This window comes from Ambystoma mexicanum, chromosome 3q (assembly GCF_040938575.1).
Source record: "Ambystoma mexicanum isolate Mex_15411 chromosome 3q, UKY_AmexF1_1, whole genome shotgun sequence".
Classification (NCBI taxonomy): Eukaryota; Metazoa; Chordata; class Amphibia; order Caudata; family Ambystomatidae; genus Ambystoma; species Ambystoma mexicanum.
This window is the reverse complement of record NC_090926.1, coordinates 1,293,221,019-1,293,245,027: the sequence shown is the minus strand read 5'-3', so window position 1 is coordinate 1,293,245,027 and position 24,009 is coordinate 1,293,221,019. Positions and strand designations below refer to the sequence as shown.

Below are 24,009 nucleotides of genomic sequence, written 5' to 3'. Positions count from 1 at the left end.
ATTTCTTTTTTTAAAACTTGAAATAGGAGCAAGACAGGGCATCTGTCACACAGAGCTGTGTGAATCACAGTGGGAGAGTTACAAGAGATACTGCACTGGCACTGCACTGGCACTGCACTGGCACTGCACTGGCAGAGCTGCGTCCGGATAGAACAAGTGGAATAATAGTGGATGATACAGGGCCCTGGCACACATTATGCACTGTGACTGCTCGTCGAGTTTGATCTGGTGGTATCATTTGTATAGATCGAGCTTGGTGAATACTGTGGCTTCGATTAGCAAGCTGGTCATGTCATCACGGTGCATGCCAGGGTGGCGTTCACGTCCCACTGCTTTGTTCGCCTTTCGCATGTCCACACAAAGACAGATTTTGTCAAATGACCCTTGTTTTGGCACTGCCACCACATGCGAAACCCATGGGCGTAGGACCACAGGCTGGCTCAATTATATCTTCCTTCAATAAGCCCTGGATCTCCTTCTGCACCTGTGGTTGCAGGTGGAGAGGTGTCCTTCTAGGACCCATCTATGTGAAGAGTGACTTGGTCTCCCTTCAGGACACTCCAGACACCGCAGCATCACTGGCACCTCATGTTGCGCGCCATAGTTTACAGCCAGGAGCTTCATTTCGAGAGCCGTGGGTCGGCCTGGCAGATTGCTCGCCATCACTTCTCCGTAAAGGACATGCAATTCTGCCATGCCGTGCGTCCTTTGTCGTTTAGTGGCATCGACAATTTCCCATGATTCCGAACGGGTCCTTTGGCAACCCTCTGGAACAGTTTTAACTCTGTCGTCATCAATTTAGGCGGCTGTGCCATTTTACGAAATTCCGGTATGCACATGATGTTTAGTGTGGCTCCGGTGTCGATGACACACCTGGCAGGGTGTTCTGGAGAGGCCGCCACATCATTCATCATATGGGCCTAATCAGGGTGGCTTCTCTGGTGCACAGGTGTGGGTGATGGAAATCGTCCTGTGATCTGTCTGGCATGGCTCACCCAGTCCCTTCTGGCGCCGGCATCTCTTCCTGGCCCTCAGGTGCGCGTGCGTGCGTGCGTGCGTGGTGCGTGCTCTGGCGCCTGCGCTGCCATTTCCTTGCAGTTGGTGCATTTATGTCCATATGCAGGCCATCTTACACCTTCCTCATGTGGAAAAGGTAGGCCACAGCTGTATCATCTTCCTGTTGCACCACGCCTTCTTGAGGGTGTATTAACAGAGTTATTGCCTCTTCCGCTTTGGCTGACCTGGTCGGCTTGCTCCCTGGCGGGGCCTTTGCTTGTTTCTATCTGGGTCACCGGGGAATCTGCTCGGACTTCCGTTCTCCCCATCTGTAGGATGGGGGCGAGGGGGATCCGGAATCTGGACGATCGACACCCTCCAATGATTCTTAGCCTAATGAGCTACCAGCTTGCACAGTCGAGTAGCAAAGGCGTCCATGGACCCACCAGTTATCTAACATGCTTTCTTGAAAGTATGTCTCTCATGGCCCACGATGCGCAGAGGGTTGAAATAAGTACTCGGTGCTTCTTTGAGGCCCTCACACGTCTGTACCTCTTCAGGTGGGAAGGTAGGGATAAGATCCCCAACTTCATCTGCAGCCAGATTTATGACTAGTCCTCATAAGCTGCCATATAGTTCCCAAATCCCCAAAGCCATCGTTGCCATCTCTGTCGCAGCACCTGCCGATGCCCCATGTGGAAGGGGCCTGGTCGGCGAAATGCCTCTGCACTGGGCCCTTCCTGACCGGAGGTTTCATTTCTCTGCTTCTCACTTCCCGAATCCCCCTCCTGAGTGACAGCTCGGCTGAGTGTGGTGTTCCCAGGTGGGGCTGTCGTGGGAAGCGAGTGTCGCAGACCCCACCTTCGCCACCAGTTTCCCGTCTCTCCTGCATCAAAGGCGCGTCGCCGCAGAGAGAAAAGCGCACCAGAAATAACGGACACGATGCAGACCGAAACACGTCTTATTATCTTTATTCTGCATCGTGATGCAGTGCCCCCCACCCACCCCTGCCCACCCCCATCCACCCGTCCATCTCCCCGGGACACACCGCCTCCTCGTCGCGCTCGGGGGACACACGGCAGTGCACTGGAGAAGGGTTCTGTGGGTGTTCATACAGGTAGCATGGCATGGGTGCTTCAGGGCAGAGGCGAGGGGGGGGAGGGGGGGGTTCTAATTGATGGGAAACCAGGCACTAGAAGCGTATGCAATCATAGAAATAATAGAACCCCTGCACTTACAGCCCACAAGGCAAGGGCCGGGCACAGGGGCACAGGGGCACACACCAACAGCTGGATTATGGGCCAGCCCAGAGCAAGGTAGGAGAACCTGACCCTCCAAGTGAGCCTCCCTCCAGATGCCCCCCCCCCCGCCCCCGCATCTCGCAGGAATGAAAAAAAGGGACATATGCGCTTCTTCTGGGTGCCACAGGGTCAAGGGGCTTCCACAGGTTAATTAGTGGAACGAAACGAACAGGGGTGGCACCAACTCCGCAAAGAGCTTAAATGACAGCAGAACGGCAAGGCCTTCTCTGCTCATGACAAAGGTCTCTCAAAAGTAAACTTGGGGGCTTCCTGCCTCCACGCTGCTGCCACTGAGGGCCTGCTTCAGAGATCCGTGTAAAAATAGAAATGTGTTCTTCGAAGCCAAACACCACATTTCATATTCTGACAGGCAAATAATGCGTTGCAGGGACAGGAAAGCCTCGGCGTTTGCATGAGCCTGATTTACGGCCTGACTGCTGCTGTGGCAACCATCAGGAATGCAGGGCAGCCACATGGAGGGGATTCTCCTACTACCAGCACTGCTTTAGCATGTCAATAAAAGGAGTTAGAATACGACACCTCTGAGGAGCCGTTAAATTCCACTGCACACTTCTCCCCTTTATAAACATAGCAGTTCTTAGACTGCTGCACCACTTTTCTAGTTTAATGAACGTTTAAGAAAACCTTCTTAAATTGGAAAAGTGGCAGAGTTTAAAGAAATGCTTGGAATGCCACTGGAGCACATGTGTGCCGCACAGCGTGTGATTTTTAGCAGCTTTTGCTGCTGGAAAGTACGACATCTACCCTCTAATACTTCCACCCGCTTCAGAATGGTGGTGCTGGAAACTGGAGGGGAGAATGTCCTGCTTCAGAATGGCGGTGCTGGAAACTGGAGGGGAAAATGTCCTGCTTCAGAATGGCGGTGCTGGAAACTGGAGGGGAGAATGTCCCGCTTCAGAATGGCGGTGCTGGAAACTGGAGGGGAGAATGTCCCGCTTCAGAATGGCGGTGCTGGAAACTGGAGGGGAGAATGTCCTGCTTCAGAATGGCGGTGCTGGAAACTGGAGGGGAGAATGTCCTGCTTCAGAATGGTGGTGCTGGAAACTGGAGGGGAGAATGTCCTGCTTCAGAATGGTGGTGCTGGAAACTGGAGGGGAGAAAGTCCCGCTTCAGAATGGCGGTGCTGGAAACTGGAGGGGAGAATGTCTCGCTTCAGAATGATGGTGCTGGAAACTGGAGGGGAGAATGTCCTGCTTCGGAATGGTGGTGCTGGAAACTGGAGGGGAGAATGTCCCGCTTCAGAATGGCGGTGCTGGAAACTGGAGGGGAGGATGTCCTGCTTCGGAATGGTGGTGCTGGAAACTGGAGGGGAGAATGTCCCGCTTCAGAATGGCGGTGCTGGAAACTGGAGGGGCGAATGTCCCGCTTCAGAATGGTGGTGCTGAAAACTGGAGGGGGAGAATGTCCCGCTTCAGAATGGTGGTGCTGGAAACTGGAGGGGAGAATGTCCTGCTTCAGAATGGCAGTGCTGGAAACTGGAGGGGAGAATGTCCCGCTTCAGAATGGTGGTGCTGGAAACTGGAGGGGAGAATGTCCCGCTTCAGAATGGTGGTGCTGGAAACTGGAGGAGAGAATGTGCTGTTCAGAACGGTGGTGCTGGAAACTGGAGGGGAGAATGTCCCGCTTCAGAATGGTGGTGCTGGAAACTGGAGGGGAGAATGTCCTGCTTCAGAATGGCAGTGCTGGAAACTGGAGGGGAGAATGTCCCGCTTCAGAATGGCGGTACTGGAAACTGGAGGGGAGAATGTCCCGCTTAAGAATGATGGTGCTAGAAACTGTGCCCCGCTTCAGAATGGTGGTGCTGGAAACTGGAGGAGAGAATGTGCTGTTCAGAACGGTGGTGCTGGAAACTGGAGGGGAGAATGTCCCGCTTCAGAATGGTGGTGCTGGAAACTGGAGGGGAGAATGTCCTGCTTCAGAATGACAGTGCTGGAAACTGGAGGGGAGAATGTCCCGCTTCAGAATGGTGGTGCTGGAAACTGGAGGGGAGAATGTCCTGCTTCAGAATGGCGGTGCTGGAAACTGGAGGGGAGAGCTGGAAACTGGAGGGGAGAATGTCCCGCTTCAGAATGGAGGTGCTGGAAACTGGAGGGGAGAATGTCGCATCCCCACAGTCTTTTTCATAAGCTCAGAATCGGCCCCTCAGTCTCCAATGCAAACGGTCCCTAATCGCACGGGCATGGCCTTCCAGCTGTCATGGTCTTGGATCTTCGTGGTGGGAAGGCAGTCTCACTCGTCCTCGATTGATGAATGGCTGATGCAACTAAACTTTGCCAATTGACCGGGTCTGGCTCACAGCTTCCATCAGGCAGGGAGACCAGCTTTTGGGTGCTCCTGACCATGTCCTTAAGCACGGGCCCAAGTCAAGCTGCTCACCAGCCACTCTCACTTACAGGCCACATGCTCAGACCAAAGCAACCTTTGGCCAATCGCCTTCTATTCACGGCACTGGCAGCAGAATCCAGACACGCCTTCTTGGTGCTTTGCTATGCATTCGTTTCTCCTCAAACACCCTCTGCCTTTTCTTGTTTCTTCTCCACGGTTCTGATAACTCTTCCAGACGCCCGCCCTCTCCACCTCCTGCGCTCCTCTGACCAGCCCCCTCACCACCACATCCTCCTCCTCCTCGGCTCCTCTCATCTCTTGATGCCCCCCTTCTCCTCAGCCGCTCCGACCACCACCACCTGCTCAGCTCCTCTACTCCCGTCACCCCTCCTCTTGCTCCTTCCTCCTGAGCTCCTCTCACCTCACCTCTTCTCACCACCTCTTCTCCTCGGCTTCTCTCACCACCACCTTCTCCTCCTCACCTCTTCTCCTCAGCTCCTCTCACCACCACGTCCTCCTCAGCTCCTCTACTCCCCTCGCCCCCTTCTCCCGCTTGCTCCTTCCTTCTCGGCTCACACAGCCACACTATTTTCTCTGGGCCCATGGCTTATATATCAATCACCCCTAAACCCCTTGAGCCCACCTTAGCATAATGTGCATCAAGCGTGTCCATGTGCCGCGGACATTGGCACCAAGGGAGCTCAAGGGCACAGAGGAATAATCATGGGCCCCTCCCAAACACTTACTACACTGCAGGGAGGGGGAGCCAACAGAAGGGGAACATCAGGGCCAAGGTGCAAGGCCACACACCATCGGTGCCAGCCGGCCATAGGGGCAGGAAGCCTCTGGTGACATGCATGCCTGCAGGCAGTGCAAAAAGGAGTTTAAGTGGAGCCCTGGCTGGGGGAAAGCCAGGTCTCCTTGGTACTCTAAACTGAGAACCAACAAGGCATCTGCAAACGCAGAAGGCTCTCTTCTATGGCATTGTCCAGCCAGACTTTGCACCGTGAGCTTTGCCTTGCCCCAAGTTGTGCTAGCAAGGGCAGTAGACCTACCAGTTTGTACAGTGACTCTTAGCACAAATCACTTAATCAGTCAACTGGACAATATACTTTTGGTGAATAGTGAAACACTTATTCTAGGTGCAGTAAAAACCTATCACTACTTTTGTGATAACACACAGTTATACCAGGTGGGTAAAACCTAAGGATGTAATATACAATTACAGGTGCTTTTGAAATCAGGGAACCCAGATTGGGGTAAGCAGTAACTCTTGTAACTTATTTTTGGGAACGCACACAGCTAACACAAGGTAAGTAAAACCCACATACTTTAACTTCACAATGAAGGGGAAAGTAAAACCCGATGTCACACTTCACTGAATGACTCAAAGTTATTCTAGGTAGGCAACAACCTAATGTAGACTTATTAAGGACAGGCTAGCAGCAAGTCAGGGGAAGCAAGACCCAGTTGGTGGAAACTCATAAAATTATCCTCAAAGGACTAATCTGGTGATACCAACTGTTGGAGGACACTCATACAATTACCCTGCAGGACTAATCTGGTGAAACCAACACTTTACTTTTGGGAAAAGGCACAACCTAATCACAGAAGAGTAATATACCCTCACATATACTTTCTATTAGACTAGCAAAACCGTTTCTAAGGAAAGAAAAGATGTTAACCATACTTTTAAGAATAGTGCATCACACATCCTTTTGTAACTGATCACTCTTAGAGTTACAGTCACCAACCAACTCTTTACAAGTAAGTCACGTTTAAAAACTTATTTTCTTTTCTAGGCAAAAGGCTCAATCCCTTCCAAGTCTTTCCCTGGTTCTTGGAGCATGAGTGTTCTCAGTGGCAGAAATGGGGTCACTAGGACTAGTGACCAACAGGCAGTGTCAGAATAGGTTTTTTAGTAGCACAAGTCAGAGTTCCTTAGGAAAACAGGACAAATCAGTGAGTACTTTACTTCTGAGTTAGAAGAGGGTTCAGTGGCTTTGCAGAAGACACTGTAGCAGGATTCTAGCTGTGGGACTGGGTGCACTGGATGAGAGGCCTCCCCATCACAGAAAACAACCCACAGCTACACACAAATCCTAACAGGCTTAAGGTAAGTACATACCCAAGCCCACAAAGTACCTTAGCGTTGAAGATTTTGCAGCAGGAGGACTTATGGGTCTGCAGCCAAATACCCAGTCAGTGGATTCCTTGTAGTGGTGACTGAAAACAAGACCTCAGAAGGGACGTTGCAGCAGGGGTCGATAAAGAAGGGTCTAGGCAAGGTTTCCCTCACGGCTGAATGCGGTTCTGTGGATTTGGCGCCTTTTTGAGGAGCCGAGAAGACAGAAAATCGAGGTTGAATTCTCGTCATTACAAAGGTCCAGTACTCTGTTGAGTGGGCTTTTAGGACTCGTTCGTGTCTCTGGAGATCCACCAGGATGCCCACGAGATTCAGAATTCCGAAGACCGTGCAGCACACAATGACTTGAGGTCCCAGGGTATTGGGGTATTGCAATAACGCAAGGTCGCAGCAACGCGTGGGATGGCTCAAAATGCAGGTCTTCTTGAGTCTAGTGGGTCTCACCAGGATCTGGGTCAGGGTCGTTTTCGGAGACCCCAGGTTGATTGGAAGAAAGGGCTACAGGAGGCTCTGGTTACACAGCAGGCTCTCCGGTTGCTGGACATCGTCTTACACGCTTTTCCCTTCTTCCTCGTCGGTTTAAGTTCCAGTGGTCGACATGTCTTCAGCTTCCAGGTTCGCAGTATTTATCAGGAATTACAGCACAACTTCTGCATTCTCTCCCTGCATTTTAAAAGAAGGGGCTGTCTGCCTATCCAATCAGGACAGCCACCCCCACCCCCCCACTGGGATGTGTCCCCATTCAAGCAAGGCATAAGACAAAGGGCTGGAGTGTTTTGGACTCCTCCCTCACATCCTGCCCTCACAGACAGAGTGGAGCCTGGGTGGGGAGTCCAGGGGACTCCTGCCGAAGATAAAAGTCACACAAAGGAATTTCCCGCCCTGGATGTCAAGAGACAACAAGAAAGACTAAAATGGCGAAAAAAGAAGGCAGCGGCCATTTTGGTAAAATGAGCACCCTTAGGTGCCTTTACTGCAGCTGTGAACACAGCCCGCGTTAAAGGTGCACCAAATAAATACAAAGTATCACTGCCACCAGCCATTGAAGGCAAACTTGTCTCTAACAGAATTGCTACAGTTTCAGTGTGAAAGGGGATACATTGTATCTCCTCAGCACTCCACATAAGGTGGGGGGTGCTGGTTTCACAGAATAAAATGTAGAAGGGATCCAAAGATCCTTTCTACCCCTGGGAACGGTAGTTCTCTCAAGTTCAGCAAACAAATAATCAAAAAGGAGCCCCTAGGGCAACCCAGCAACAGGCACTTATTGCCAATAAGTTGTTAAAGAGGATAACTATAAAAAGACACTATGGAGAGTCTTAAAAATGACACCCATAAAAAGAGTTAAAGATTAGGTGAGTGTGGAAAAAGGTTCCCACTCACGGAGGTATTAATGAAAAATATCCCACTTGAAAAGCAAGAAGTTCTGGGGTTGACCCAGGTCAGGAAGATTTACCAGTTCTGTGAAAATCTTACCATATCATGCGCACTGTTTGAACAGTTCAGTTCATTTTTTCAATAGGCCTTTGTTAGGCAGAATCCCGTGCAGTACCCTAAGGGACCACTACACACAATTAAGACTACAGGTGGCAATACAAGTTTTACCTTTGGTACAAGCCTGTACTACTATGTTAAAGTGGTAGCAGTAGCGGAGCAGCCAGGCTTATCCCAAGAGTATATGAGCAGTAGCAGAGATTACACAAAGGGACCACAATTACTGTGACTCAAGCAAACACTGACTCATGGTTTCAGGTAGAAAAATATAAGTACGTTTATTTTTAGACCATTTGTTCTAAACACAACACTTCTATTAATTTGAAACCACACGTAAAATATACAACTAACCAATTCACTTTGGTACACTCTAACTCAAGGTAAGTATCCTGTGTTTGAACGGACCGGTGTTGCGCAACAAAAGACGTTGCCGGGAATACTCTTGCGATCACTTTTTGACAGTAATGACAGTTCGGTCTTACTAAAGAAACGCGTATCCGCGGCCAGAATTGTTACCGGGGCAAAAACACACTTAGCACCTGCGATACCCAGAGAGAGCTGAGGGCAAAAATCACAGGCAATACTTTTGTCAAGGCAGACAGAATCAGAGAACACTCAGACAGAAATTCAAGAGTCAATAGGCCGGAGCCAGTGTCAATTGGAACCGGGTTCCTGTTGTCGAGGATCACACAGTCGGATAGTTTGAGATTCAACGTTGCCAGGAGTACTTAGATATTGTCAACTGAGAAAGCAAAGGTTATAAGAAGGAGGGAAGACAAGGGCAAGCCTTGGAGATGAAGAAAAGGGATTCACCCTGATTCCTCAAGCAGAACACAGTACCTTATTCAATGGAGAAGCTGGTGCCCTGGCAGTTGTTCCTGTTGGTTTCCTGCAGACCCTCGGTTCCTGGAGCTTCGATGTGAAGGGGGACGTCTGGAGGGGTCTGCACCACACAGGGATGAAGCCGGCAGCAGCGACGATGAATAAAAGGTGCGCTCCTTAAAAACAGGAGAGGCTCTTCAGATGGCTGTCCGGACCACTACAGCGGTGTGCAGCGATTTCAACCAAGAAGAGGATCCTCTGGCTGTGGAAGATGAGCTGGTTATCCCCACTAAGCTCAAGGGAAGAAGACTCCGGACTGGATCTTCTCTGGTCGTCGAAGGGTAGATAGCTCAGGACTGCAGCAGGGCTTCACTGGGACGGCGTAGTTGCAGCAGCCGTCTTCTTCTCCGCTTTTCTTCGGTTCCTTGTAGTTCCAGTGGCGACTCTCACTTCTAGCCCAAGAGACCTGCCTTTTATGCGATAATCCCACATTCACACAGCATGGCTGTCAATCACGCAGCAGGGGGGTTGTCCGGCCTGGACAATCACCCCAGCCAATCATGGCAAAGTGCGACTTGGGTTTCCTAGGATACCCTGTGCAGGGGGTGACTACACCCCTCCCTCACATTCAGCCCACCTAGACACCCAGGCGCCTAGAGGAGGGCTTCTTGGCAGAAGCCCGCCAAAAGACAGTGAACAAAGAAGGCAAATCTGGTTTGCCGCACAAAGTAAAACACAAGAAGGACTTTACCAAAAAGAAATGGCGAATAAACCCGACCAGAGCCAAAAGAAAAAGTATTTGGTGAAGCGGGTTTAAGTTCGAGGATAATATTATAGCCTAAAACAAAACCATGTTTATCTAATATAACCGCAGTAGAAAAGTTAGGGTAGATAACACTGCCACCAGCCAAGTCTAAATGTTAAAAGAGCAAAACAATGCTCAGGGAGGTACAGATACAAAGGGATACGAAGTAACCCTTTTCAGTACTCCATGGAAGATGGGGTGTACAGGATATGTGGTAGATTGACTAAGTAAAGTTAATGGTAACTTTACCCTTTTCTGGGGGACTGTAGTCAGCCCCAGAAATGGAGTCAGTGGGAAGTCTAAGAGACAACCCTGTGTCACTGCACTGAAGGTGCTGTGTAACAAACAAAAGAAGGGGGCTACTGAAGTGGTGTACTTCAGAGTCCACAATCATAAAAACAGGTAAAAGACACATGGCAAAACATGGGTAAGAGTGGGGGAAAAGCTCACACTCTTACCAAGTGAAAAAAAATAAACTTCAGAAGTCCAGCAAAGCTGCTGGGGGACTCACTAGGTGAGGGAAACTAGTCATAAAATGAGAATTCTCCCTAACAGCCTATTAAAAACAAAACCCAAGTACAGAGGCAACCCATTACCTAGACGACTTCCTGCTAGTTGGACAACCAGGAACTAATGAATGTGAGCAAGCGCTAGAGAAGATGATAGCAATGGCAAAAGAATGGGGCCCCCGTCTGGCAGAGTGGAAAACATCACATCCTAATACAAACATATTCAAAGGCAGGGGAATGCAGGATCCCAGGTACAGTTAAGGAATGACCGTCACTAGCAGGCAGTACATTTTGCTGCCAGGATAATACCACAGGGAAAAGCATTTGCAAGAAGTCTGGAAATATAGACTAGAGGTATACAGAAACCTCACCTACACAAGAAGGATTTAGAAGTATGAGAAAACATTTTGAAAGATTTCAACGGAAAAAGAATATGGTGTACGCCATTAAACACCAGCAAAAAACAGGTTCTGTTTATGGATTCTGCAGGAAGCAAGGCTTTGGAGCTATATTAGATAAAGCAAAGCTTGCTTTGCAGGACCACGGACAGAGCTTAGACACACACAAGATGTGACCAGGAACATAACTTTACTCAAGCTCATGCCGATATGGCTGGCACTCCAAATACGGCGGGAGCGCTTGGCCAATTCAGAACCAACGGCCTGGTCAGACAACTTAGCAGTGGTTGGAATCCTAAATAGAAGATCAACCTCATGTCAGTTTTAAAAATTCTGATGGCAAAGACCTTAATAACTCTGAAAAACAATATCGATATAAGAGCTAAACACAAAGCCAGCAGAGACAATAACATTGCAGATGCTTAGTCTCACTTCCAGTGAGACGCTTCCACAAACTGAAGCCAGATGTAGAATCCAAGATGACAGAAATACCACAGGAATTCTGCGGCACACTGACAGGATGACGGCAAACTCACAAGTCAATGCCGAACGGCCGGGACCAAGGTGAGCAAAATATCAGTAGTAACCTCAGAAACGGGTGCCAAAACAAGCAGACCACAGAGTGATGGCACAGACTCTGCGAGCAACAAATACTGCAAGTCAGTTTAACAAGTGTCTGGATAGGGTGCTAAAGGCACACAGGTAGAGCATGTAGAAATGTGAGCAAATTATATCAATCATTTTTTAAGATGGGTTAGAACAAATAAATGAAAAAAGAATGGGCAAAGAGACACTTAGCAGCGGTAGCATACTTTTTAAAGATACAAGGCGATGCAGACCCAACTTGCGGTACACTGATAACATATGCACTAAAAGGGTGGGGAAAAACAGAGGGTAAGAACAAGGATAAGAGACGCCCACTACATTTAGAAAAGTTAGTAATATTTTTGAAATTACTAGAAACGTTGTGCACCGAAGGGTACGAAGTACAACTTTTCAAAGCAGCTTTTTCAATGTCATGTTGGGGCTTTCAGGGTCAGCGAGTTCATTGCATCAAGCACCAAGGCTGCTGATGGCTAGCGCATGCTAGAAGTATGGGTAGAAAAGGAGTACATGGCAATGGACATACAGATGTCAAAAACTGGGGGCAGTAGGACATGTAAGATTGATTGTATTGAGGACAGTGGGCACTGCCCAGTTTGCATAACCAACCAGTACCTCAGACACTGTCCCAAAGTGGGAGGATGGAACAAGTTACTTACCTGTAACTGTTGTTCTCCAGCATGGGTCTGGCATGGATTCACATGCTCATGAATATTCCCCGTCGTCAGGCTGGGAATCCTCGGTAAAGAAAAAACCAGTATCAGTTTCGTTTCTGATCTGTCTTTCGTAGTAATAACCAATCACTGGTCTCTGCGTCATACTGACCACAGCCAATGACTGCCCTCTACCTAAGCACCGCCTCTGGCAGCCATCTTCAGATTTGGAAGCACGTGAAGTGGCAGTATGACCAAGTGAAGAGCCGCAGAGGGGTAGGCGGGAGGGTTCGCATGTGAATCCATGCCAGACCCATGCTGGAGAACAACAGTTACAGGTAAGTAACTTGTTCCTTCTCCAGCATGGGGTCTGGCATGGATTCACATGCTCATGAATAAAGAATACATAGCAGTACACACATGCACAACCACGGGAGGTGGCAAAGGCTCAACATTAAGCATTACATCAAACTCAACATTAAGCATCTTACCTCCTCACCAGGCTCACCTCAGGCGAACAGGTTGCGCAGCACTGCTTGGCCGACCCTGGACTCCTCCCTGGAATCCCGATCGACGCAGTAGAATTTCGTGAAGGTGTGCGTCGACCTCCACGTAGCAGCCCTACATATGTCCGGCAGGGGCACACCAGAAAGGAACGCCGAGGTAGCTGCGATCGTTCTGGTGGAATGGGCTCTCGGACGGCCAGGCAGCGGTCGGTTTGCCAACCGATGACAGTGCATGATACAGCCGGAGAGCCATCTGGAAATGGAAGCTTTCGAGAGAGCCTTCTCCCGATCGACAGGTCCAAAGTTCACAAAGAGTTGTGACGTCTTCCGAAAACACTTCGTGCGGTCCACATAGAACTTCAGCGCTCTAGCCACATCCAGCGAGTGCAAAGTCCTCTCAGCCGGCGACGAAGGCGACGGGAAGAACACAGGCAACACCAAGGGTTCGTTGAGATGGAAGTCCGACGGTACCTTGGGCATGAAGGAGGGGTGCGTCCTGAGCACTACCCTCGTGTCGTGAAAAGTCAAGTACGGGGCCTTGCAGGAAAGGGCCTGGATCTCTCCCACCCGTCGTGGGGAGGTGATGGCCACAAGAAACGCTGTTTTCCACGACAGAAACTTCAACGGGGCCGAGTGCAGAGGCTCGAACGGAGGTCCCATGAGCTTGGTCAGCACCGCGTTGAGCTCCCACGCCGGGGCCGGAGCCTTCACCGGCGGGAACGATCTGAACAGTCCCTTCATGAACTCTTTCACCAGATGATGAGACCACAAGGACGTCCGCCCCGTGGTTCTGGTGTATCGGGAGACCGCAGCAAGATGAATCTTGATGGACGCGTGTGCCAGACCAGCTTTGGCCAGCGTCAGCAGGTACGGCAGTACCTGGGGAGCCGTAAGTAGGCATCCTCCAAATCCAACGACGACAGGAAGTCTCCCTCCTCCAGCTGACCCAGGACGTGCTGGAGGGTGACCATCCGGAACTTCTGCGCCTTGATGAACTTGTTCAGACGTCGCAGGTCTAGGATGGGGAGCCATCCTCCCGTCTTCTTCTTCACGAGGAAGTATCTCGAGTAAACTCCGGAGCCCCGAAGCCTCTTTGGGACGAGTTTGATGGCGCCCTTCCTGAGCATCGCCCTTACCTCCAGGAGAAGCTGAGGGACGTGAAGCTCTTTCCTGGCCACGGGGGGGACACGCGGGCACCTTCTTTGAAACTCGAGCGCGTGGCCCGGGCTAAGGCGTCCAGCACCCAACGGTCGGTGGAGATGGACTCCCACACGCTGACGAAGCTCGCCAGCCGGCCTCCCACCGGGGTGCTTCGGTGGGGGCCCGACCCCACGGCCGGTTCAATCCTGTTTCGACGAGGCTTTGCCGCCTTGACCTCCTTGGCGACGACGGCGGGGTCCGCCAGACTTGCCTCGTCCTCTGTAGGCCTCCTGAGACAACGAGCGGGCCGCTTGACGGTAGGTGGAGAAACCGCCGCTGGAACCTTTGGAGGCGCCCTTGCCTCCGCTGCTCCGAAAGGGCGTCCGTCATTGCTGCAGAACCCCAAGGGCCCGGGCCGTCTCAGTGTCCGCTTTAATGGCCTGAAGGGAATCGTCCACTGTTTTCCCAAACAGGTTGTTCCCATCGAACGGCATGTCCAGGACTCTGGTCTGTACGTCTTGACGGAAGTCCGTAGCCTTGAGCCATCCACGCCGCCTAAGGCACATGCCATTGCCCAACTGGCGAAACCCAGTGTCGGCGATGTCCGTCGCAATAGTGATGGCGTGGTCCGACGCCACCTCACCTTCCTGTAGGATCTCCAGGGCATCCGCCCTCTTGTCGTCCGGTAGGAAGTCCAGCAGGGGAGCCAGTTTGTACCATAGCTCCCTGTCGTAGCGGGCCACGATAGCCAAGGCGTTGGCCGCTTTAATCGTCGTCGCTGCAGACGAGATGACCCTGCGTCCCATAGCGTCCAATTTCTTTCCCTCGCCGTCCGGTGGGGAAGTCGATGTGGAGGCCGCACCCCCCCCGCTTTCTTCCTGGCCGCCGCGGAGACGACGGAGTCCGGGGTAGGCTGCGCCCGGAGGCACAGGGGGGCCGCGTCCGGGACCCGGTACTTCTTCTCGTACCGGTCTCTTCTAGCTGGCGTCGTGGAAGGGTTCTTGAGGAGGGCGAGGCCCTCATCCCAAATGTCATCCAGTAGAGGCACCACGAGGACCGTCTTCCTCTTGGCCTCGCGCCGTTGATAAAGGAATCCTTCCTTTTTCTTCTCCTCAGGGCAGAGTTGGAAAAGCTCGGATGCCCTGGCGATCATGGAGTGGAACGATCCAATCTCGTCGGGCGGAGAAGCCCTGGTGGGAGGTGACGACGGTAGATCCTCGTCGTATACCTCGTCGTCCGTGCCCGTCGCTGCCGTGTCAGTCCCCGTATCATCCCCTCGGGTGGACGGGGAGGAGAGCTGGACGGGGCGTGACGGCTGAAAAGGAGGTGGAGGGTGAATCCTTCTTTTCTTGGGCGGGGGAACACCAGAAGGTCCCGGTTCAGGATCCCCCGACGGGAGAGGTTCCTCCGTCGGCAACGGTAGTCTCGTCCTTATCTCTGAGCATAAGGACTGTATAGCCAACAAAATGGCCGCCGAGTTGTCTTGCGGCGCTGGCAGAGGGGAATCCGACGGGCGATCAGGGGCCCCGTCGGCACCCTCGACGATGTCGTCGTCACCTGCGTCGGGACCGACGGGCCGGTCTTCTTCCACTCCAAGGCCCTGGCTTAAGACCTCGATCAGCTCTTCCTCCGAGGTTGAAGCCGAATCTACGACGACGCTCTGCCCCCCCTTTTTCTTCCCCGCCGGGGATTTCACGGGGGTCCTATCGATGGGTACAAAAGAGGACTCCCTCCGAGGTGGCAGGGAGACTCTGAGCCCCGAGGTCGCCACCACTGGTGTAGCCTCCACAGGCTGAGCCAGGGCCGCCGTGACAGCTTCGATAGAGGGCTTGGCCGGAAGGATTAAGGCCTTCACCACCTTAGGTGCGCTCACCGCCTTATCCTTGAGGGGGGGACACTGCCTCGCTCCCCCTCCGATGGGGCCTTCGAGCTCGACCGGGCCTCTCCAGGAGCTTCGCCGGGTGCTCGCCCTTCCTCTTACCCGACCCAGAGCGTTGGCTCGTGGCTGAAGGTGCCGGGGAGGGTGCGCCCTGCCTGGCGCCCGTAGAGCCCGACCGCTCGGCGCTCCCGGTGCCAGCGGACTCGCAGTGCTTGGCCTTGTGTTGGACCCCCGTCGCCGGGGTGTCCTCAAAGGTCTTAGAAGACCGCTCGGATTTCTTCCTCTTCTTCTCGCCTGACGGGCTCTTCCCTTCCAGCCAGTTGGCGAGACGTTGATGGCGGTCCTTCATGGTCCGCTACGACATATTGACGCTAAACGCACTGTCCTTCTCCACGTGCCTCTTGTCCTCATGTAAGCAGTAGAGACAAAAGGAGTGTTCGTCCTCCTTAAAGACGTTCTGCAGCTGGCATCCAGGTCAGACCCTGAACAGCTTTCCGGGCGTCGAGCTTCCTTCTCCTGGGCCATGTCCGGGCGTGAGAAGCTTCTGGAGTCCTCCAAAAGCGTAACTCAACGAATTCTTCACCCTTGAGGGGCGCAGACGAATCCGACACGGGTCCCCGTTGATCGGATACAGAGTCGGTGGAGCTTGAGGCTCTTTTGACCGAAAAAAACGAAGTTTTTGAGAAAAAACGTGAAAAAATAGCACTAACGCTCGAGAGCAATAGCACGAGGATCCCAACACATGAACGTGCGGTAAAAATCTGAAGGTGGCTGCCAGAGGCGGTGCTTAGGTAGAGGGCAGTCATTGGCTGTGGTCAGTATGACGCAGAGACCAGTGATTGGTTATTACTACGAAAGACAGATCAGAAACGAAACTGATACTGGTTTTTTCTTTACCGAGGATTCCCAGCCTGACGACGGGGAATATTCATGAGCATGTGAATCCATGCCAGACCCCATGCTGGAGAAGTTTACTAGTGCATATAAATGGAAAGGCTCTAAGCCAATTCCAATTTCAAGCAGTCCTCAAAACAACCATTAACAAAGCAGGTTGGGACAGCAGGAATTCGGAACACACTCCTTTCGGATAGGGGCGGCCACAACAGCATGGCAAGGGGGCTAGGAGCAGAAACAGAGAATATGGGGGTGGAAATCTTATTGCTAAAAACGATATATAAGGCCAGAGTTAATGTAACAATGTTTTTTCCCGAACAGAACATGACGCCCCGCTCAAGTCGTCATGGATTATGGGGCATTCATTCGTTTTTAGAACAGGCAGATGGTCCGAAGAGACAAAGGAGAATCTGGCTTTTAGGAACACCAATACATCATGGTGGGCTTACAGGGGCCTAAGTTGGGAGGAAATCCATGACAGACTAGCAGATCTGGTGGCCTTCAGGGACCCACCTGAGTTTTTAATAATCCACTTGGGGAGCAACGATCTGGTGGAGCAAGTCAGGAAGAATCTGCTTGCAGACACTTGCGCATCATTGGCTGGAATTGCGCACGACTGGAGAGAGAGAGACATATTTTAATCGGCCACGCGACCAAGAAAATGATGGCAGGGGCAACTTCCTAGAAAGCAATTGACATTGCAAGAAAGAAGCTGAACAGAGGAATTCATGTTATAAGGCACACAGGCATTACACTGGCAGACCCCGACCTCTTGCACCCAGACGGAGTTCACCCATCGGTCAAAGGAATGGAAAACTCCACCACGCAATAATTGAGAACCTAGCAGCAAAGGGGTGCAAATAACACCACAACTTTTGGGGGATCCTGGATGGTGAGGAACCCATTCAGGTGTGGCGCCAGGTAGATGCCACTGTCCCGGTGTCCAAAAGAAAACAGTTGTTTATCATTGTGTAGGGTTGGATAAATAAATGTACCCAATTATTTTATGATATCGCTGTTTGCGATAAGAAACCCCGGCCTATTCATTGTTAACCCCAACATCAGGGCTCCGGTCATTTCTTCACCCCAGCAGCAAAGCCAAGGGGTCAGGGCGGCTCTGGCCTCCTCAGGTGAAGCATGATTACGGCTCCTCCTAGATCAGCCAGGGGAGGGGAGGGGAGGAAATCTGCCCCACCTCACTCTGCCGGCCACTAGAATGCAGTTCGCAGCTGCACACAGACAGGACCCCCAGATGAACACGGCGGTGCCCTCGCCTCCCGAAGGTCCCGCAAACGTTACTGCAAACACGGCCTTTGCTGTCTGCTTGGGCTGAGGATGAGTGGAGTTGAGGCTTTGCACATTCTATCCCACAGGATATTTCTTTCTCAACGTGACCTGTGGGGATAGCCAGGACTTGCTCACCATTCGACCTCCAGACCCAGCATCACTTGGGTTAGTGGCAGCACCTTGAGGGCCAGCCAAGGCGCTTCATCGCAGCGCCCCAGGGGGCAGATAGGACCGTGAACAGCCCCCCCCCCCTGAAGCAATCAGGGTCCTAGCTGTGACAGGAACGACCAGGACTCCTTGCCAGGTCTCCTACACAGCTGTGTATGGAACCGCTACATCCAGAACTCAGCTGGGCCTGCCCGCCCATCAAGAGTCGACAGCTCGACAGCAGGGCTTCTTCCAGCCAACCACGCGAAAGTCCCACCACCAAAATGGCGATCAGCCCCAAGCACAACCACTCACACAGAGCCCATGACTCCAGACCAGCACCCACAGGTCTCGCACCTCCGCCACAGTTTGTTGATGGGGGGCGGTGGATGGTCCACTCCAATGGTTATTTTAGATAACCTTACCACAGCCTGCACACTCGGTAATGCGACACAACACACTATTATACAAACTGTGTGGGTACACACTCCATCCCCTGCCCGTCACAAAGCGCAGGATATGGCCACCCTCTATCCCTCTCCTTCCATAAGAGTTCAAGTCAGCATCCGGGGTGTAGCAGTGTCGGGGGGCCACAGAAATAAGGAAAGCAGAATCGCTGAATGCAAGTCTGACATGCCAATGGGCTGTGTAAGCTACGTCACAGGTTCTCTCGCCTGCACCCATGTGTGTCTCCCAAGATCTCTGTAGAGCCGCACACACTTCACACATGCATTACTTGCCGTGTTCCAAGCGCCCAGTACTGCATCTCGCACTTCAGTGGGGTACTGACAGTGTCTGACCTGAAACCACGTGGGTATTCCGAGCTGTCGGTACTGAAGCTCACATCTCACCGGGGCAGTGACAGTTTCTCACCTGAATCCCAGTGTGTGTTCCGAGCTGTCCGTACTGAAGCTCACACCTCACCGGGGCAGTGACAGTTTCTCACCTGAATCCATGTGTGTGTTCCGAGCTGTCGGTACTGAAGCTCACACCTCACCGGGGCAGTGACAGTTTCTCACCTGAATCCTAGTGCGTGTTTTTCCGAGCTGTCGGTACTGAAGCTCACACCTCACGGGGCAGTGACAGTTTCTCACCTGAATCCTTGTGCGTGTTCCAAGCTGTGGGTACTGAAGCTCACACCTCACCGGGGCAGTGACAGTTTCTCACCTGAATCCTTGTGCGTGTTCCTAGCTGTGGGTACTGAAGCTCACACCTCACCGGGGCAATGACAGTTTCTCACCTGAATCCATGTGCGTGTTCCGAGCTGTCGGTACTGAAGCTCACACCTCACCGGGGCAGTGACAGTTTCTCACCTGAATCCTAGTGCGTGTTCCGAGCTGTCGGTACTGAAGCTCACACCTCACCGGGGCAGTGACAGTTTCTCACCTGAATCCTAGTGCGTGTTCCGAGCTGTCGGTACTGAAGCTCACACCTCTCCGGGGCAGTGACAGTTTCTCACCTGAATCCTAGTGTGTGTTCCGAGCTGTCGGTACTGAAGCTCACACCTCACCGGGACAGTGACAGTTTCTCACCTGAATCCTAGTGTGTGTTCCGAGCTGTCGGTACTGAAGCTCACACCTCACCGGGGCAGTGACAGTTTCTCACCTGAATCCTAGTGCGTGTTCCGAGCTGTCGGTACTGATGCTCACACCTCACTGGGGCAGTGACAGTTTCTCACCTGAATCCTAGTGCGTGTTCCGAGCTGTCGGTACTGCAGCTCACACCTCACCGGGGCAGTGACAGTTTCTCACTTGAATCCTAGTGCGTGTTCCGAGCTGTCGGTACTGAAGCTCACACCTCTCCGGGGCAGTAAGCTCACACCTCTCTGGGGCAGTGACAGTTTCTCACCTGAGGGTACTGCAGCTCACACCTCTCCGGGGCAGTGACAGTTTCTCACCTGAATACTAGTGTGTGTTCCAAGCTGTCGGTACTGAAGCTCACACCTCACCGGGGCAGTGACAGTTTCTCACCTGAATCCTATTGCGTGTTCCGAGCTGTCGGTACTGAAGCTCACACCTCACTGGGGCAGTGACAGTTTCTCACCTGAATCCTAGTGCGTGTTCCGAGCTGTCGGTACTGCAGCTCACACCTCACCGGGGCAGTGACAGTTTCTCACCTGAATCCTAGTGCGTGTTCCGAGCTGTCGGTACTGAAGCTCACACCTCTCCGGGGCAGTAAACTCACACCTCTCTGGGGCAGTGACAGTTTCTCACCTGAGGGTACTGCAGCTCACACCTCTCCGGGGCAGTGACAGTTTCTCACCTGAATCCTAGTTTGTGTTCCGAGCTGTCGGTACTGAAGCTCACACCTCACCCGGACAGTGACAGTTTCTCACCTGAATCCATGTGCGTGTGCCAAAATCTCAGTACTGCCATCTCACTTCACTGGGGCAACAACAGTGTCTCACCTGAATCCATTCCGGTGTTCCAAGCTCTCGGTATCGCAGCTCACAACTCGCTGTGCCGCTGCTCTGCTGTTCTCGTTCTGAGGGTTCACAGGACACCATAACGTTTCCAGAATCAGAACGGGGTTCCCCCTCCACAGAGAGCACCGGGGGTCTCTTAACAACTAGAAGAAAGTTGGATAACAATTATCTTTTGTCATTTTAAATATTGTTCAAGGATAACAATGCAACCCTGTGTGGGTTTGTGAGCATACTTGGGTACATGATGTGTTACATGGGTGACAGTATGGTTACACATGGGTTACATATTGTAGAGCATATCGCGACATAGCATATTACATTATGCTGTTACATGGAGTCGGCTTTCGTTACAGGAAGGAGAAATACACATGGGTACATGATGAGTTGTAAGGGTAGCAATATTGTTACACAGGGGTTACATAGCGTAGAGCATATCGCGGCATAGCACTTTACATGTAGCTGAAATGACGTGTGCAAGGCAGGACGTAGCATGGGAAACTGCGGGCATTGCTAGAGAGCTTATGGGAATAGTCATGTTTTGAAAGCTTTGCAGAAGGCAAGGTGTGAGGGTTCTGATTTAAGGGTGAGTGGGAGGGAGTTCCATTGTCTGGCAGCAATGAAAGGGAAGCTTACCCTACCCCCTCTAGCACGCTTGACTATGGGTACAGGAAGCAGATTGGTGTAGGGTGTTCTGGTAGGTCTGGAGGAGGGGGTATGTTAACTCTCTGTTAGAGGTGAGGTGGGGCTGTGTGGTGGATGCACTCGTGGGTAAGAGCGAGTGTTTTAAACGGGATACATTCGAGGACTAGCAGCCAGTAGGCTTGTCTGGCTGAGGAGATGTATTCCCTTTTAGGGATACCAATGGCGGCGCGAAGGGCATTATCTTGGATGGTTTGAAGTTTGTCAAGGTTTCTTTTAGAGGTGCCTGTGAAGAGGACGTTGCAGTAGTCCAATCTGAAACCAAAAATGGCTCTGGCAATACTTAGGCAGTTTGTGGTGGTGCGGAATGGTGTGGCTGCGTTTAGCAGTTTAGTGTGGTAGGCTGCAGAGGAGGCAATGGCGCTGACTTGCCTGGATATGGATAGGTTGGCGTCTAGGTAAACCCCAAGCGTTTTTACAGCCTGGGATACCAAGATCGTGGAGTTGTTGATAGTGAAGGAGTAGTATCAGGTGTCAAGTTTATTCAGAGTGTCAGTGGGTCAAGCAGTACTAACTGTCTTTTCACCGTTGAGGCACAGCCAGTTTTCAGCCATCCAGGTGTGGATGGTGGCGAAGGTGGCGTTGGGGTCTTGGCATCAGCCTCATAGTCGCCGGACAGGGGGGAGGAGGACTTGAGTATCGTCGATGTAGTTAGTGTACATAATGCTGAGTGAGTCAAGTATGTTAAAGAGTGGTCTGGTGAATATGTTGTAGAGGGTAGGGGATATGCAAGAGCCCTGTGGAACGCCACAATGGATGAAGGCTGGCTTTGCCGACGCTTTGTAAGATAATACTCGCATGGCACTACCTTGGAGGAATGATGAAATCCAGGTGATCGCGTTAGCGGAGAAATCTGCTGAGGAGGAGAGGTGTTGACAGAGAAGCTTATGGTCGACCAGGTGGAATACGGCAGACAGGTCTAAGAGGAGTAGCAGGGCGGGTTTACCTGTGTCTCTGATGTCATCCATCTATTTTTTTAGGTCGAGCAAGTCCAATCGGTTCTGTGGCCGAGACGGAAGCCGGATTGTCGGGTGCCAAGGATGTCGTTAGATTCCAGCAAGTGTTGGACTAGTATGTAAGCTGCTTTGTACAGGATTTCTAGTAGGAAGGGGACTGTGGTAATGGGTCTGTAGATGTTAGGAATTTTGGGGTCAAGTGAGGGTTTTCTCAGGAGGGGGCGTACCCAGGCTTCCTCAAGTATCGATGGGACGGAGGCTGAAGCGAAGGAGGCATTAATGAACGCAGTGAGGAAAGGTGCGAGCGTGTCTGCACATTCTTTGATGAGTAGCGGGACATATATCCCCTTGGCACATGGAAGGTTTAATGTTCTTCATAAGAGTGACCACTTCTGTTTCGTTGATGTCCCTAAATGAGAAGGGAGGGGTGTCCGGGACCCTGAGGTTGGGGACGGCCATGTGAGATTGTTTTGGAGGGTCAGGGGGGTATTGGTTCGCTAGTATTCTGCTGTGGGTGGAATCTAGCTTGTTGAACATGGCGGATTGGATGTTGGAGCACCAGACTTCATCTCTGGTTATGTCCTGGGGTGGGGAGGTGGGGGGGTTTCCAGTTCCCTGAAGATGGCAAAGATTTATTTAGAGTCAGAATTGGCTTTTGGCAATTCTGGAGTTGAAAGAAGTGGCTTTGGCATGGATGATCGCTTTTTTTTATTCCTTTGATAGTCTATTAAACTCAAGTTTGGCCGAGTCCAGGTGCTTGGATTGCCAGGTAGGGAGGGCTGGGCGTTTCTTGGAGCCTAGCTCTAGAAGCTCAGGGGAGAACCAACCGTTGGAATGTTTAGTAGGTTTGGCTTTCCGTGTGGCTAGTGGGGCGATGGCTTCGACTGCCTCAGTTAAGAGTGGTAATGAAGGTCTAGGCCAGTGTGTTCTGGTGGTTGGAGAACGGGGGCCTCTGGGCTGGGACTAGTAGATGTGCTAGGAGTCTCTCTTTGGTGAGTAAGCGTGAACTTCTGGCAGCCGCAAGGTGGAGGGGCACAGTGGGTGGTTTCTTGTATTTAGGGCGGGAGAAAGTTAACTGCATAAGGTGGAGGTCGGTCCAAGGGAGGGGAGTGTTGGCACTGATGACTGGTGGGCAGTTATGGTGTGCTAGCCAGTCTAAGGTATGGCCTTTGGTGTGAGTGGGGTCTGAGATGGAGTTTTCCAGGGCATTAGCCAGGGATTTAGCTGAAGGGTCTTTAGGGTTGTTAAGCCCTAGATTCAGGTCACCTGCCAGGATGACCTTAGTGGAGGTCTTCAGGTTGTCGGAAAGGAGGTGTGTGAGGGTTGCATGCGTTAGGGAGGATTCTCTTCTAAGGCTCATTTCCCTTACCTATAGAGTCCCCCAAGCAGCTTCGCTGGATTTTTGAGGTTTATTTATTTCTCCTGCTAAGAGTGAGACTCTTTTTTTCCCACTCTTAGACATGATTTTCTCACCCTCATAGGTATCCTCTTTTTACATGCGTGTTACACAGCACCCTCAGTGCAGTAACACAGGGGTGTCATATCGACCCCCAAACATAGACTCCATACCCTGGGACTGACTACTGTCTCCCAGGGCAGGTAAAGTCCCCATTGACTTTGCTAGTCAATAGTTATGAACAAAACCAATACAACCCATCTTACTATGGAAGTACTGGAAAGGGTTAATAGTTTTTCCCTGGGGTTCATTTTCGAGAGGGTACCATCCAGTCCCTCTCTCCAAAGTTTCTGGCTGGTGGCAGTGGTTACTACCGTAAATATTCGACAGCAAATATTTCCCTATGGGATTTTTCCATTGTTCGAGGCTACCACTTTTACTGACAGCCTCTGACATACCGCCGGTTTATTTAAATATTAACTTTACTCCGGTAGGTTTTTATTGCCAGATCTTTGATAATATTTCTTTCTTGTGTCTTTCTCTGAAATCCTAACCCAGGTCAGGGATCCTTTGTTCGTCCTTTTGGTGGGCTTCTGCACAGAAGCCC

General features: G+C 51.6%; 1 protein-coding gene across 5 annotated transcripts in view; it reads right to left on the bottom strand.

Annotated features, from left to right (window-relative positions):
• Positions 1-24,009, bottom strand: part of IL27RA (interleukin 27 receptor subunit alpha) — a 420,655-nt gene that overhangs the window by 165,798 nt on the left and 230,848 nt on the right. For all 5 annotated transcript variants that reach the window (XM_069604392.1, XM_069604391.1, XM_069604388.1 and 2 more), the window contains one exon: positions 20,334-20,494. In XM_069604392.1, coding sequence (XP_069460493.1) covers positions 20,334-20,494 — 161 coding nt within the window. The remainder of the gene's footprint in view (positions 1-20,333; positions 20,495-24,009) is intronic.